Source organism: Camellia sinensis, chromosome 3, assembly GCF_055761805.1.
Source record: "Camellia sinensis isolate YWXY chromosome 3, ASM5576180v1, whole genome shotgun sequence".
Lineage (NCBI taxonomy): Eukaryota > Viridiplantae > Streptophyta > Magnoliopsida > Ericales > Theaceae > Camellia > Camellia sinensis.
The window spans coordinates 203,084,505-203,099,317 of NC_138963.1; the positions used below are offsets into that span (position 1 = coordinate 203,084,505).

The window sequence follows — 14,813 nt, forward strand, 5'->3', positions numbered from 1 at the left end:
TGGTGGCGGGTGGTAGATAGTGGTGGTAGGTGATGGGTGGCGAGTGGTAGATAGTGGTGGTGGTGGTGGTGGGTGGTGGGTGGTGGTGGCGGGTAGGTGGCAGGTAGCTGGTGGGTAGTGAGTGGTGGTGGCGGGTAGGTAGCGGGTGGTGGTGGCTGCCGGTGAATGGTAGTGGCAGGTGGTGGGTGGTGGCGGGTGGGTGGTGGGTGGTGGTGGTGGTGGTGGTGGTGGCGGCGAGGGGTGGGTGGTGGCGGCGAGTGGTTGGTAGGTGGGTGGTAGCTGGTGGCTGGTGGGTGGCAGGTAGCTGGTGGTGGTGGCGGCAGGTGGTGGGTGGTGAGTGGTGGTGCCAGGTGGTGGTGGGGGTGGGTGGTTAGTGGTGGTAGCGGAAAACGGTAGTGGAAAATGGTGCTGGGTGGTGACTAGTGTTGGGTGGTAAAAAAAAAAAAAACTCAAAACTCAGAACGGAAACACATTTTTTGAGTTTATATTTTTTTGCCAAATTTATAAACTGAGACCACTGATTTATAAATTAAAAATTTACCAAACAAGTTTTTATTTGAGTTTTTAAAATTTTTGTAAATATAAACAGAAAACTGAAAACGTAAGTGTTACCAAACGACACCTTTGTAATTTATCTTATATTAAAATAATTAATAAAAATAAAAATTACAAATACAGACTACCTGATAAAGTACACCCACCCCACCCAGCACCTTCCGGAATAAGGAAAAAGAAAAAAAAGAAGCAAAGTCGTCGACTCGTCGTCTTCTTTCTCGACAAGCGTCAGGAAGCAAAGAATTCCATGCGACTTTTGTTGGGTTTGCAATTCAAAATGTTCCCGGTTTCCGGTAAAGATGATGCAATTTAGGGACCCACATCCCCAATTTGGACTTTTGCATTTAGAGCTGTTAAAAGGTCAACTCTACCTCACTGGCTCCAACCTAAACCCCACCCTCCCAGGCTCTCACCCCTATTTCAATCCAACGGCTCATTACAACCTTTTGACTTTTTTTTCCACCTCTATTTCTCTTTCCTTTATTATAATTATTACTGGCTTACCCGTTATCCGGTACCACCATTGGAGTTTTAGGTCAAATGCTCCTCCTCTTTTCCCATCCTAATTAGGCCATGTGGAATCATTCTATTTGCTATAGAGTTTGACTGCAGCGGGACAGAAGCGACATCTCATCATCCGTTGTCTTACATTTGCTTGTGAATGGAATGGAGTATTTGAGAAAAAGATTGAGATAAAATAATTTATTAAAAGATAAAATAAATTTAAATAATTAATAATATAAAATATTATTTTTTATTTTTTATTTTTTTTTATCATCATCAAATTAGTTTTTTAAAAAAATTAACAAAATTTTCAAACACAACTATTTCAGTAAGCTTAAAATAGTATAAAAAAAAATTAAATTAAATTAAATAGCTAACTTTCATTTGACTCACCTCTCTCTCTCTCTCTCTCTCTTATCATCTTCTCTCTCTTCCTTTAAAGATTCAACTCCTCCTGCTTTCCTCATCAACATCTTTTCTCTATTTATATCTAGTTGTATCAAATCTAGTGGTAATATTGAATGTTGTTGCAGACATGGCGGTTGAGCTAATAAGTTACAGAGACGACAGTTTTGGGTCAAACATGGAAGAGAATGCGGCACAAGAGGCTGCGACCGCCGGGCTTCAAAGCGTTGAGAAGCTCATTCGAATGCTCTCTCACCAAACCCAACAACAACAACAACAGCAACAACAATCCTCGAACGACTCTGAAATGGATTACAGAGCCGTTGCAGATGTCGCCGTGAACAAGTTCAAGAAGTTCATTTCGTTTCTCGATCGAACTCGAACCGGTCACGCTCGCTTCAGAAGAGGCCCTGTGACTCCTCACCAACAGCAACAGAGGACCCATGAAACAGAGTTGGTGGAGGAAAAGCAGGGTTCGGTTCCTAGAGTTTACTGTCCGAAGCCGATTCAGAGATTGCCTCCTCTTCCTCACAATCACCAAGTGAAAAACGGATCTATTGATCGGAAGGAGTTAGCGAAGACGATCAATTTCGCGGCGGTGGCGTCGCCGCCGAATTCGTTCATGTCGTCTCTGACGGGAGACACCGACAGCCTGCAGCATTCGATGTCGTCGGCGTTTCAGATTACGAACCCGTCGTCGGCTGGTCGGCCGCCGCTGTCCAAGAGGAAGTGCAGTTCGATGGACGATGGGGTCGCCAAGTGCGGTGCCTCCTCAGGGCGATGCCATTGTTCTAAGAAAAGGTAGGGTTCATTATTCACATCATCAAATAGTTAATTGTTGTTATAATTATTGTATTTTATGGATTTCATTGAGTTTTTTCTTTCTTTTTTTATTTATTAGGAAATTGAAGGTGAAGAGAGTGGTGAGAGTGCCGGCAATAAGTGTGAAGTTGGCCGACATACCACCGGATGATTACTCCTGGAGAAAGTATGGTCAAAAGCCCATCAAAGGTTCCCCACATCCAAGGTGTGTGATCCTCTGTTTTTCTTTTTGAGCATATCATGTGGTAGTACTGCAAGTGAAACTGGGGTAATTCTATTGGCGCACTGAAACTAGTTTTTACCTATGAAAATAGTTTTTAGTTGGATCAACGGTAAGAAAAGAAAAAAAAACATGGAATCGAATCTTTAATGGGAAGTATTTGGGTGTACGAAGTGTATACTGTATATATTTACGTAAATTTTCATAAATAAGTTTACATAAATATACTTAAATTATAATTTCTTAAATTTTTATAAATTATATATATTTATAAAAATTTATGTAATTTTATAAAATAATTTATATATATTTGCAACAACTTACATAAGTATATATTGCACACTTAAAAATTGTCTTTATTTTTACGAGTTAAGAAATTGAAACGATGACAAGCAATCACATATGATGTTATGACTGTTTGATTTTATGGACTTTTTGACCGTAGAAATTTATTGTATGAGATTTCAAGTAGTTTTATAAAAACATGAAAAATCTTAGTATGGAAATAAATGAAAAGAAAGGATTGAGAGATTGTTCTATAAATACTTTTCTAATATTTTGATTTGCGTGTATGTTATGAAAATTAAAATTATAAATAAATTATTATTTTATCACAGACGAGAGACCCTCCTGTGAAAATTGACAGATGATCAAAATTTTTGCTCTATCAATTTTTTTTTAAATTTTGTTGTTTGGTTTGGTCTTTGATGATCAGGGGTTATTACAAGTGTAGCAGCGTAAGAGGTTGCCCAGCACGGAAACACGTGGAGAGAGCATTAGACGATTCAACGATGCTGATCGTCACATACGAAGGCGAGCACAACCACTCTCACACTGCCACGGAGGCTACCCCAGCTATCGTACTCGAGTCTTCTTAAATTTCTTCATCATCACATCATCCAACGGCCTAAAACAAAATTCAAAAAGAAAAGTGGGAACCAACCTAATCACAGCCGTCAGTGGCAGAGAAAAAGACAAGGTGAGATGATTATGCAGCAGGTGGAGCCAATGGTCAACGCTGAGGCCTGGTACGCCAGCTGGCTAGACAAATCACTAGACGGGTCGGGTCCATTTGTTTACTTTTTTTTTTTTTTTTTTACCCTTACCCGTTTTGAAAACTTATTTAAATTCTGTATGCAAATAGAGAAAACAAGTTTGATTTGAAGAGAACATGTAGTGAGAGTGATTTTGAATTGTTGGTGCTGTGACTTTTTTCTTTTTTTTTTTTTTTTTTTTTTTTTGTGGGTTATTGCTAATAGATATAAAATTATTGAGTTACAGTAGTGATACACAAAATTTTTATTAACCTTTACAATATGAAAAAAATTGTATTCATGTTATCATAATCTAGCCAAAGGTAGAAGTCAACCAACAATTAATTTTAAAAATGTTGCATAATGGAGAATAAATAAACAACATAATAAAGGGAAATTTATTAATTTTTATATTTAACGAAAGATTGATTAGCTAACCTTTTGGATATATATATGAAGTAGTGATCAATTAAATTATTCCAATTAATTAATAAATAAACACTTTAATTTCAAGATGGTTATCTTGTGAGGATTCCCACTCAATTTGTATGCATTATGTGTATTATGTTAGAACGCACCCATAGAATTTTGTGGATTTGTAATAATATAATAAGTGACGTGTCGTGTATGGTACGATTGACATTGACAATTTAGATTTTAGAAGCTTTTATGTTGTATTTGATTGGGGGATTTGGAAAGGAATTTGGAAAGAAAAAGAGAAAAGGTGTGTGAAACTAAATGAAATGTAAATATATATTTTATTCACATTTCACTTAACTTTTTCATTTTTCTTTCCAAATCCATTTTAGTAAAAAATAGTTGATGAGAGTTATATATATGTATTAGTGGTGGGTGGAGGGCTGGTATGAATGAAAGATGATGGGAGGAGGTGTTGCCTGGTTGTGTGGGTATGTATATAAATGGGGATGGCTTTTGTCCAGTTCTTAACGGACTGGACTAGATCGTATTATTGGGTTTGTGGAGGTATATTATGGGTTTCGTTTTGATAATTTGAACCGTTGAATGTGTAGAATTCGTCGAGTACTATATGTCTGTAAAAAATCACATTGATCGAATATCGATAGCTATGTGATCAAAAGAGATTTTTGTCAATCGTTAATTTATCACCGTCTATTTTTTTTATATAAAACTGATTTGATCACGTAGCTATTGATATCCGATTAACGTGATTGTTTACAGCCACATAGTACTCAACGATTTTTACACATTGAACGGTTCAGATTATCAAAACGAAACCCGTGGTGAGTCCCCATGGACCCAACAACATCGGACTGAACAGAAGTCATGCCATATAAATATGAATTGGTTTTTGTTGTTGATGATGGAGATGGAGGGAGGGAAGTTAGGAACTTGGAATCATTGTTGGATTTGAAAACAATAGTATGGGAATCCAGAGATGGTGGTCTACATATGGATGACTTTTTTCATTTTTTTTTGTTTTTGTTTTTTGGGGACGAGAAGTCAAAAGAGGGTGGTGGAGTTGATGATGATATGCCATCACCATATGACTAGCCAAAGCCACTCCTTCCTATGCTTTTTAATTTTTTAAGTAACAATGATGGTTCTTTGCTTCCTGTCCTTAGCATTGCCAGTTTAAACTTTATTTATACATAAATTAATGGTTGTGCAGTATGTTATGATTTTACGAAGTAGTTGAGAGAATTTTTAAAAAAAAAAACATAAACAAAAAATGGAAGCAGTATATTATAACATAATTCACCTTGCTTATTTTCATTTTTCAAAAAATTCTATTTTCTTATTTTTTGAATTTTTTTTAATATTTTAAGCAATTTTTTTTACTTTTTAGACACACCTAACATAAATACACCTAAAAAGTAAAAAAATTGTAAAAAAAATCTTTTAAAAATTTACTAAATACTAAAAATACAAAAAAAATACAAGAATTCAGTATATTTTTTTATTTTTATGCATTTATTAATTTTTTAAAATATTTTTTTATAAATTTTTTACTTTTTAGATACATCTAAGTAAGGTGCATCTAAAAAAGTAAAAAAAAAAATATTTAAAATTTAAAAAATATTCACTAAAAATAAAAAAATACGAAAACCAAAAAAATAAATTTTTAAAAAATTTAACCCAGAAAACTCAAACCAAACGTACTGATTGCTTTTATGTACTTCTTCTTGTTCGTGTATTTTCAAGTGTTGCACAATTTTATAAAATTATAAATTTTATGTATGTAATTATGTTGTGTTTGGTTAGGAGATTTAGAGAGAGATTTAAAAATGAAAAGGAAAAAAGTGTATAAAACTGGGTGAAATATAAGTATATTTTATTCTCATATCACCTACCTTTTCTCTTTCTCTTTTCAAATCTCTTCTCAAATCCTTCAACTAAATACAATGTTAGTATTTCTTAGATCATGAGTATGAATTTTCTATCTTTGTTTTTTTCTTCACCGTATGGCCTAAATCTTTTATCTATTACATGGTTTGCATTCCTCTCTGTTACACAATTACCCTTCTTTGATTTTATCATATGATAAATAAATAAATAAAATAGAACAAGAAAACACGAAAAATGGGGCATACAATCTTCAATGAATAAATCAATGGATTTCAGATGAGGTTTTTCTCAAGAGAAATATAATTTATCAAGTGTGTTGATATCATGTGTATATATATAAAACTCATCATATTTAATAAATAGTAAGAGTCACCATGCTATATAAAAATTCATATTAAAAATAAAGAATTTTAATAAAGAATTTTGGTGATACGTGAATCCTGTTTCCAATTTGCTTTTGTTTGTGTCTTTATATATGGTCAAAAAGTAAGAATAAATGGTCCTCAAGTTTGGCATCGTATTCCTATCACACTACCCGACCTGCATGCTTGGGAAGGCTAAATTCTTTTTCTTCTTTATATTTTTTCGAAAAGGGGTAATTCAAATCCTTGGGACTTACAGCTTTCGAGATCAGTAAACATGGCTGTGAAATTCGATGGAATGGACAACAATACAAAATACACGAGTGGTTATGCAGTGGTATTATATATATATTAATTAATATATATATTAGTCTATCCATTAGTGTTATATTATTATTGTTTACCCTATTTATTATACAAATTATAAATATTTAAAATTTTTAACATTTTGTCACATCTTCTGTTAGTATATTAGTGATTACATTAATTAATACGTATAGTATTATTTGTGATTATATTATTTTAATATTAAAAAAATATGTCGAGTATTTAATTAGACATAATTTATTTTGAACTATCCCTATACTTAAGAACACAAACATAATCACAAATGAATTATTTGTTATTTTCACAGCAAACAAACATAAGATTCACATCAAAAAATAATTTGTGTTTTTTTTTGGTTATTGCCATGTAAATTCAATCTAACGAGACTATTTGTTCTTGACCTTTAAGTCAAACTTCTTGGAATTCCTTGGTATTAGATGCTTCCTCGGGCCCTAGAAAGAGTTTATGGTGATTCATCAAAAGTAAAACATTTGAATTCAGTCATGGGCCATCAATCATATTCTTCCTTTCTTGGTTTTCTTAACAAAGTAATTTGATGAATCCACATAAGAAGTTATGAATCTCTTACCTTCACATTTTAGCATACAACAGCAATAATCACAACAAAACAAATAGTAGTTGTTGACCAGATGGAATGGAAGACAACTAACCTTATTTGGTTTCAGAAAATTGACCCAATTTTTTTAAAAAAATGATTTTTTATTTTTTATTTTTAATTAAAAATTTTAATATTTTAAGAAATTTTTTTATCTTTTAGATGCACTTAATCTAGATTTACTTAAAAAGTATAATATTTATGGTAAAAATCTTTAAAAAATTCATCAACTACAATATATATATATATATACATATATAAATTCAGTACATTTTCGTATTCTTGTGTATTTATTGAATTTTTTAAATACTTTTTCACAAATATTTATTTTTTAGATACATTTAAGTCACATGCATCTAGAAAGTAAAAAATTTACCTAAAATATTAAAAAATTTACTAAAAACAAAAAATTTAATTTTTAAAAAATCAATCAAAATCAAACAAGGTGAATGGTTTTTATTTTTTGGGTTAAAATGGAAATTTTTTATTTATCAAAAAAATTTCGTGACCTTTGGGCTAAAATGTCCAAACCAACGTATTAATAGAAATTAGGACGGTAAATGAGTTAAGTAAATTTGTTTAAATTTGAATTCAAAACTAACGGGTTTTAAAACGTATTCAAGCTTGGCTTGTTAACATTTCAAATTCATCTCAAATGAGTTCTAATCAAGTCGAGCTTGTGCAACTTGATTTTTATAATCTAATACAAACTTATCGAACTTAGTAACAGATTTTTCAAATTTTATTTGAAAACTTAGCAATCTTTCTTAACTTATTTAAATAATAACAAAATCGGCTTAGTTTATTTCACGGCCCAAGTAAAAATGAGAGAGTATAAATCCAGCCCACTAAAGACCAATCCAGCCCAAAAGTACGGAACAAGGCCCAAAGCTATTTGGGTCCTCAAATCAGAATGTTCCATCCCCAAAAGGGCAAGTGATGATTTACAAAACAAGAATACGTGGAGTTGGTAATGTATGAGATGCAGACAGCGAAGAACGGTGTATTGCAGTAGAAATCGCTAGAAACATTCAGGTGATTTGATTTCATTCCTATGATCAATCATGATTGTCAACACATACACACAAAAAATCGATATGTAAATCCGTATAATACAATAGAGATATTTTTTGTGTATATCTATATCTATATATATGAAAAGGAAACCTAGGCGGTGAAATGCTAGATGACGCCATGGACAGTAGGGACGCTGACATGATGGAGGCCGAGGCGGCGACGGTGGCGCCGCCGCAGGAGATGACGTCAATTTCCGACCAAGTCGAATCCGTGAGAGGTTTGCTCACATTTGCTCGCCAGCTCATCGATCAGGGCAAGCCTTCACAGGCTCTTCAAGCGGTACAATTTTTTAATTTTTTCTATGAATTCAGTTCGTAGTTTGTTCTCTGTATCGTTTTTATTTTTCTTCAATTCACTTTGTTTGATTAGGTATGGTAATAAGGTTCAATTCACTTTTATTATTATTATTATTATTTTTTTTTTTTTTTTCCATTGCTTCAACTTAGAAATTATATAGTTTAGATTATCATTCTTTTAGACTTTTTGAGAGAATCAATTAACTACTAAATTCAATTTGAAAATGTCTTCTCTTAATGGTTTGCTGTTGTTAGGTTTCATGAATCCTGTTTTGCTATGCACTATTTTTCATGTGAAGACAAAATATATTAACTTGCCCCTTTCATAGTTACAAAAGTTTGCCCCAAATGCATTTTATTATATGATATGCAATGTAATGTGCAATTTAACGATATGACTAAGTACACATCTATGAGATTAAGAATTGTTTTGAGAAGTAACTATTTTAGTTAGTCTCTTACTTTTTTACGAGAGGACGTGCAAAAAGTAGATAGATGAGTTGACTCTTTGGTAGTAGCTTTTTAGCTATTTTAGCTAGTTGCCAAGATAGGCCTAAGTGTTGATGAATTCCATATGATTATAATTAATGGAGACGTCAAAACCGTTCAGTAGTAGGATAGATACGGACATGGGAGCATGCTGTGTCATATCATAAGGCACAGCATGCTCCCCAATTCCAGATAGATACTGTATTATCCTCAAAAGCCACCAATATGTAACTAACCTCTGTGCTAAAGGGAAAGACCATGAACATTGTGTTCCATTTGACTTCTAAGGGGCCTTTTGATGCATCTAATAGCACAGTTCATTGGATTAGAATCAATCCTCTTCCTGTTTTCAGTAATATCAATGATCAAAATATTGTTGTAACTCACTCACTGGTAATAAGTCTTGAATTATAGCCATTTAATTCTAAAGCTATTGGAGGTAGAATACCTGTTCCATGAATCCCCTCTTTTTTTTCCCCTAATCCTATTGGTTGTAGCATGCCTTCGTGACGAGCATTTTAAATTTCACCTTTTATTGACTCATTCTTTATCAAATTATGTAGATGATCTAGCAATGGAATACGTATGAACAGAGGATTTTTTACTGAAATTGAAATTTTAAATAGATACGAATGGAAAAGAATAATTAGAGGAATCCTAGAAATAGAATTTGCCATGTAGGCTTATTTTGTTTTGGGATTTTATGTAAACAATCAAAACAAAAATGATCGGATTATTAGATATTAATGTTAAAGTAACTGATCATGAAGTTTCTTGGTGTGAAATAATGTTGACATGGAGTTTAGAGAAGACTATTAGAAGTGTTTAAATGGTTTCCTTCTTCTGACACAACACCATTTCTATATGAATTTTATTTTCTTCAGTCACCTACCATAAGCAATTTGGTGTGTAAAGTAGGGTATTTCGGTTTCCATTATAAATTACAAGAAAGTATTTTCCATTGCCAACACAAAGATGTAAATGAAAAATAGAACTGACAATCATAAGTTTGGTTGAAGTTTTTTTTATTTTTATTTAAATTATAGAAGTTCTCTAATATGTAGTTTAAAAAAGAACTTTTTTTTCTATTGAGGAAAATTCTAAATGGGGGAGAGATAGGGAAGTCTCTTGAAAACAAAGCTAGAAATTGAGCAATGTAACAAGAAAAGTTGTGGAGGGATTTTAAAAATATCTGAGATCAATCTTGTTGCCTGTAGGCAAAGCAATAAATTTCTATGGCAGCATGTAGTTTTATTCACACTCCTCAAGGTTAAGAGCAAATCCCCTTTGGTTGTTGCCCCTCCCGCCAAGTGCACACAAAAGACAAAGATAGAAAAACTGGTGTTGTGATTTGCGAATTCGGCATCTGACAAGAAGAGTGCACCACTGATGTAGGACAACAATTGACTTGGCAAAGGAAGGTGGGAATACAAAGAACAAGAAGTATTTTGGGTTATGAACAATGGTGGTAACAGTAAACTGTGACTGTTTGGGGGGTTTAGTTTAAAATTACATCATTGGTGCTAAAAAGTTCACAAAAAATCAATGTTTGGTTCATATTCATTCTAGGTTTAGGTTTCTCCACAATACAGTCATAATGAATCTAAACCAACCACGTTAAATTTTTTGTAATTTTTTTTTTTAATTCTATATACTTAGCATTACTGAAACAATACATAACCTTTCTTTAATCCAAATTCAACATCACACTAGCCATCCCTAAACTAGATGAATCTCTCTCTCTCTCTCTCTCTCTCTCTCTCTCAAATTAATGAAACTCAAAAAAGCCTATCTTTACCACCAACAGGGTCAATCATAGCCTCTCTTCTGCCGTCTCTTTGTGGCGGCACCCCTTAGTATAAAATTCTGGTTCCACCCCTGCCTTTAGGATACCATTCTGGCTTGACTCAAACTATAACCATGTCTCCTTTGTCAAACTCAGCAAAACTTCTTCTCAGATCAGCGTACCTTTTATAGCTTTCATTTGCAATCTTCCGTTGAACATCATCATGTGTATCATGGATATGCTTGCTAAAGGCTTCAGCACTAGGAGTAGCCTTGACCTAAAAGAACCAAATCAATTGGTTTCCTAGGAAGTAATCCTGTCACAACCTCAAAGGGGCTAAGACTTGTAGATCTGCTTAAAGAATTCTTATATGCAAATTCAGCCATAGGAAGTATTTGATCCCAACTAGTAATATGATCACCAATGAGGCAGAGAAGCAAATTACCCAAACTGCAGTTAACAACCTCTGTTTGGCCATCGGTTTGTGGGTGAAAAGTAGAAGAAAATTGTAGCTTTGTATTCAACAATTTCTATAGCATGTGCCAAAAGTAACTCACAAACCTCACATTGAGACAATAGTCATAGGCAACCCTGGAAGTCTAACAACTTTGAAGAACTTAGCAATGTGGACAACATTTGAAGTCTTTGAACAAGGAATGAAGTGCTCCATTTTAGAAAATGTTTATAACAATAATAGAGTCATGTCCTCGAAAGGTTTTTGGCAATCCAAGGACAAAATCCATATTTTAATCCTGCCATGGCTTGTCGGGCACTGGTAGTGGGGTTTGTAAACTTGTATTCTTCTTTCTTACCTTTGAAAGTTGGCAAGTTCGGCATTGGGAACAACCATGGCTTCATCCCACTCCAGCTTTGACCAATAAAAATAATTTTCAGCCATTGCAATTGTCTTAATCTCTTCCAAATTCTGGAATGCAATTCCCAATTCACTTGTGTGTTCATGGATAGATGTGTTGGGTAAGCAAAGTTGAGTTTCCTTGAAGTAACTGTCATGCGAGGAAACATCTTCACATTTTCTCTGTCGTCCAGCCAATAAATGAGCATGTATATTGCTGTAATCCTTGCAAGAATGATAGTCTTTTCTGAGCAAATTGAAACCCACAACTTGTACACCCATAGAGGAAAGAACATAAAACACCCAGCTAAGTGCACCAACTGCCTTATTCTCAACACTGGCCTTATGTTTGATAACGAAAACAAAAAGTAAAAATTTTGCAGAAATGAAACCCACTTGCTATGTCAATGGTTTAGGTTCTTTTGGGAGTTGATGTATTTGAGTGCTTTATGGTCCGAATACAATACAAACTCTTTAAAAAGAAGATAGTGACACTAATGGTGAAGTGGTGTACTTTTGCTTAGCTTCATTGAGCTTTTCCCTAGAATAAGCAACGGGGTGCCCTTCTTGACTAAAGCACACTTCCAATTCCGACATTTGATGCATCACAGGCCACTTCAAACACCGTTGAGAAGTCTGGAAGATATAGAATAGGAGCGTCCGTTATCCTTTTCTTTATTTCTTCAAAAGGTTTAGTTGCTAATTTGGTCCAAACAAATTGTCCTTCCTTCATACAATTTGTGATATGTGCCATTACCTTGCTGAAATTCCTAATAAGGTGACTGTAAAAAGTTGCCAGCAAAAACTACATCACGTAAGGAACAAGGGATCGACCACTCTAGAATAGCTTTAACTTTACTTGGGTCAACCTCCACTCCTTTAGATGAGACAACAAAGCCCAAAAATACATCACTTGGACTTATAAAATAACACTTTTAGGTTTATGTAGAGCTTCTTTTGGCGGAGAATCCTCATAGTTTGCTGAAGATGAAAGATGTGTTCTTTCTTGGTCTTGCGATATATTAGGATATCATCGAATTGAACGACTAGAAATTGACCAATAAAAGATTGCAATGCCTGTGTCATAAGGCACATGAAGGTACTTGGGGCATTTGTAAGCCAAATGGCATGACGAGCCACTCATAGAGGCCATCTTTCATCTTGAAGGCTGTCTTCCATACGTCTCCCGATCTTATGTGTATTTGATGGTTTCCACTAGGGAAAGAATTGAATCACCAGATTAAACCGACTCACCATTCATCTCCCTGTCTTATGTTTTGCTATTTCTTTGAAGAATTAAGTACTTCGCATTATAAATATTTTTTGGGGTAAACTACTAATAGGTCTTAATAGTTGGACTTAATTCTCATCGAATCCTATTGAAAATAAGTTCTAATAAAATCGTCGTTAAAAATAATTTTTTTGTGACTTTTTTTGCTTATGTTGCTCAAAATTGACAATTGGCGACTTTTTTTGTCATGGTTTTTTATAAATTGTCCCTCAAACTTACAATTAGTAATATTTTTCTATGACAAATTTTTCAGACTGTGGCTAAAAGTTAAAAATTAGTGACTAAAAGACGATTTTTTTTAACTATCACTAAAACTTATAATTAGTGACATTTTTTGTGACAAAATTTTTAAACTGTCGATGAAAATTAATAATTAGTGACTTTTTTAATAGTGTTTAATGAAAAACGCCATTAATTATCATAGGGACCTATTAGACAATAAGTCAACCTATTAGGATTTACACATAAGTCCTATTTTATTTTATTTTTGGTAAGGTATCCAACATGTCAAAGTACTAAAAAAATGGTAAAATTACATTTTCAATGAGTTAGAATACAATACATTTAATAATAGAAAATGGGGGGAAAAAAAGAAAACGGAAAGAAAGTTGGAACACACTACATCTCTGTGTGTACTAATTTCTTCTGGTTATAGGTGGTGATGGCAATGAAAACCAAAGGCGGAGATGAGGCCGTATTTCAAGTCCTAAACAGTACACGTGAGCTGTACAGAAACAAGTTGCAAGCAAGTGCTGCTGCTGATGAGTTGGCTTCTTTATTTGCCGAGTGTGCAATTGCCGAAGCCCTGCCTTTGAAGTCTGCAGAGTCTGAACATAACACGGTGAGTGAATCTACTGAACACAATGCTCATCGAACTTCTATCCTGGCAGAGACTGGTCGGAATCAAATTGTGCTCGACGCCTTCTCAGATGGAAGTAGCTTTGTATGTTTACAATGTGGGGGTCTAGTTAGTAATCATCGCAAAGAGGAACATTATGCATACTGGTGTGGCAAAATCTGACCATGTCGGGCACTTGAGCAGGACACTAGCTCTGGTTCATGATGCACGTGATATGTGGATACGGTGTGCACAATCATACTTGTATTGCATTGGACTGCCTATCTTGTAGCTTTTGATTCCAGCTCTATGAGTCCCGCAGTCTTGGTCATTTACCAGCAAAACTTATCATGCATCAGATTTAGAGGAGTGATTAGTAAAAATATGTTCCCTTGTATCTGAGAATCATGTACCCATGCAGTGTTTAAATCTTTACCATGGAAAAAAATGAGCAATTATTTTGCTTCTGTAATGGCTTTCAAACTATGTTTTGGATTGTATTGCCACGATAACAGCATCTTTGGTCCTGTTTTACAGGGTCTTGGCTTAATGAGTTAATCTCATATAAGCTTTTAACGATCTAAACATGTTTCGAGTTCAATGATGCGATGGTGACTGTTGATTGTCAGTATATTCTTTAAGAATAATGGTTATGTTATTTTGATGGATGTTGGGTGTTTACTTCTAGTTCGAATCATTTTTATTTTTTATTTTTCCGTTGTTGTGAGTGCTCTAGCCTACATTTACTTTTTGGATTGTTTTGTTTACCAGGGGAAATTTCATCACTGGTTGGTTGATATAGATAGTCTCTAATAACCGACAACCACAAACACTACATTGCAAGTAGTTTTTTTTATGAATATTTTTTTTAAGAACAGGGAAATATATTGCAAGTAGTTTTGGAAGTTGGGTTTCCATTTATACTCATATTACGTTTTGGAGTTATATATGCAATTTGAGAGATATATGCAAATGCAATTTGAGAGTTGTATATGCAAATAATTACTGGC

At 34.0% G+C, this 14,813-nt stretch overlaps 2 protein-coding genes across 2 annotated transcripts; both read left to right on the forward strand.

The window, feature by feature from the left end:
- Positions 1 to 1,007: 1,007 nt before the first annotated feature.
- LOC114300009 (putative WRKY transcription factor 7) lies at positions 1,008 to 3,699 on the forward strand. Its single transcript, XM_028244847.2, has 3 exons — positions 1,008 to 2,265; positions 2,366 to 2,491; positions 3,222 to 3,699. Exons 1-3 carry the CDS (start codon positions 1,595 to 1,597, stop codon positions 3,382 to 3,384), a joined length of 960 nt encoding a protein of 319 aa, XP_028100648.2. The 5' UTR covers positions 1,008 to 1,594; the 3' UTR covers positions 3,385 to 3,699.
- A 4,336-nt stretch (positions 3,700 to 8,035) lies between these two features.
- LOC114299993 (uncharacterized) lies at positions 8,036 to 14,404 on the forward strand. Its single transcript, XM_028244830.2, has 3 exons — positions 8,036 to 8,208; positions 8,336 to 8,529; positions 13,621 to 14,404. The coding sequence occupies exons 2-3, from the start codon at positions 8,353 to 8,355 to the stop codon at positions 13,984 to 13,986; spliced, it is 543 nt and encodes a 180-aa protein (XP_028100631.1). The 5' UTR covers positions 8,036 to 8,208; positions 8,336 to 8,352; the 3' UTR covers positions 13,987 to 14,404.
- Positions 14,405 to 14,813: the final 409 nt, after the last annotated feature.

What these genes read in the sequence shown, in the direction of transcription:
- LOC114299993 (XM_028244830.2), top strand. Translation starts at nt 8,353, where the DNA reads ATGCTAGATGACGCCATGGACAGTAGGGACGCTGACATGATGGAGGCC. An exon ending in CTTCACAGGCTCTTCAAGCG is followed by an intron (nt 8,530 to 13,620) that starts GTACAATTTTTT and finishes TTCTGGTTATAG; the next exon opens with GTGGTGATGGCAATGAAAAC.
- LOC114300009 (XM_028244847.2), top strand. Translation starts at nt 1,595, where the DNA reads ATGGCGGTTGAGCTAATAAGTTACAGAGACGACAGTTTTGGGTCAAAC. An exon ending in TGCCATTGTTCTAAGAAAAG is followed by an intron (nt 2,266 to 2,365) that starts GTAGGGTTCATT and finishes TTTATTTATTAG; the next exon opens with GAAATTGAAGGTGAAGAGAG. An exon ending in AAAGGTTCCCCACATCCAAG is followed by an intron (nt 2,492 to 3,221) that starts GTGTGTGATCCT and finishes TTTGATGATCAG; the next exon opens with GGGTTATTACAAGTGTAGCA.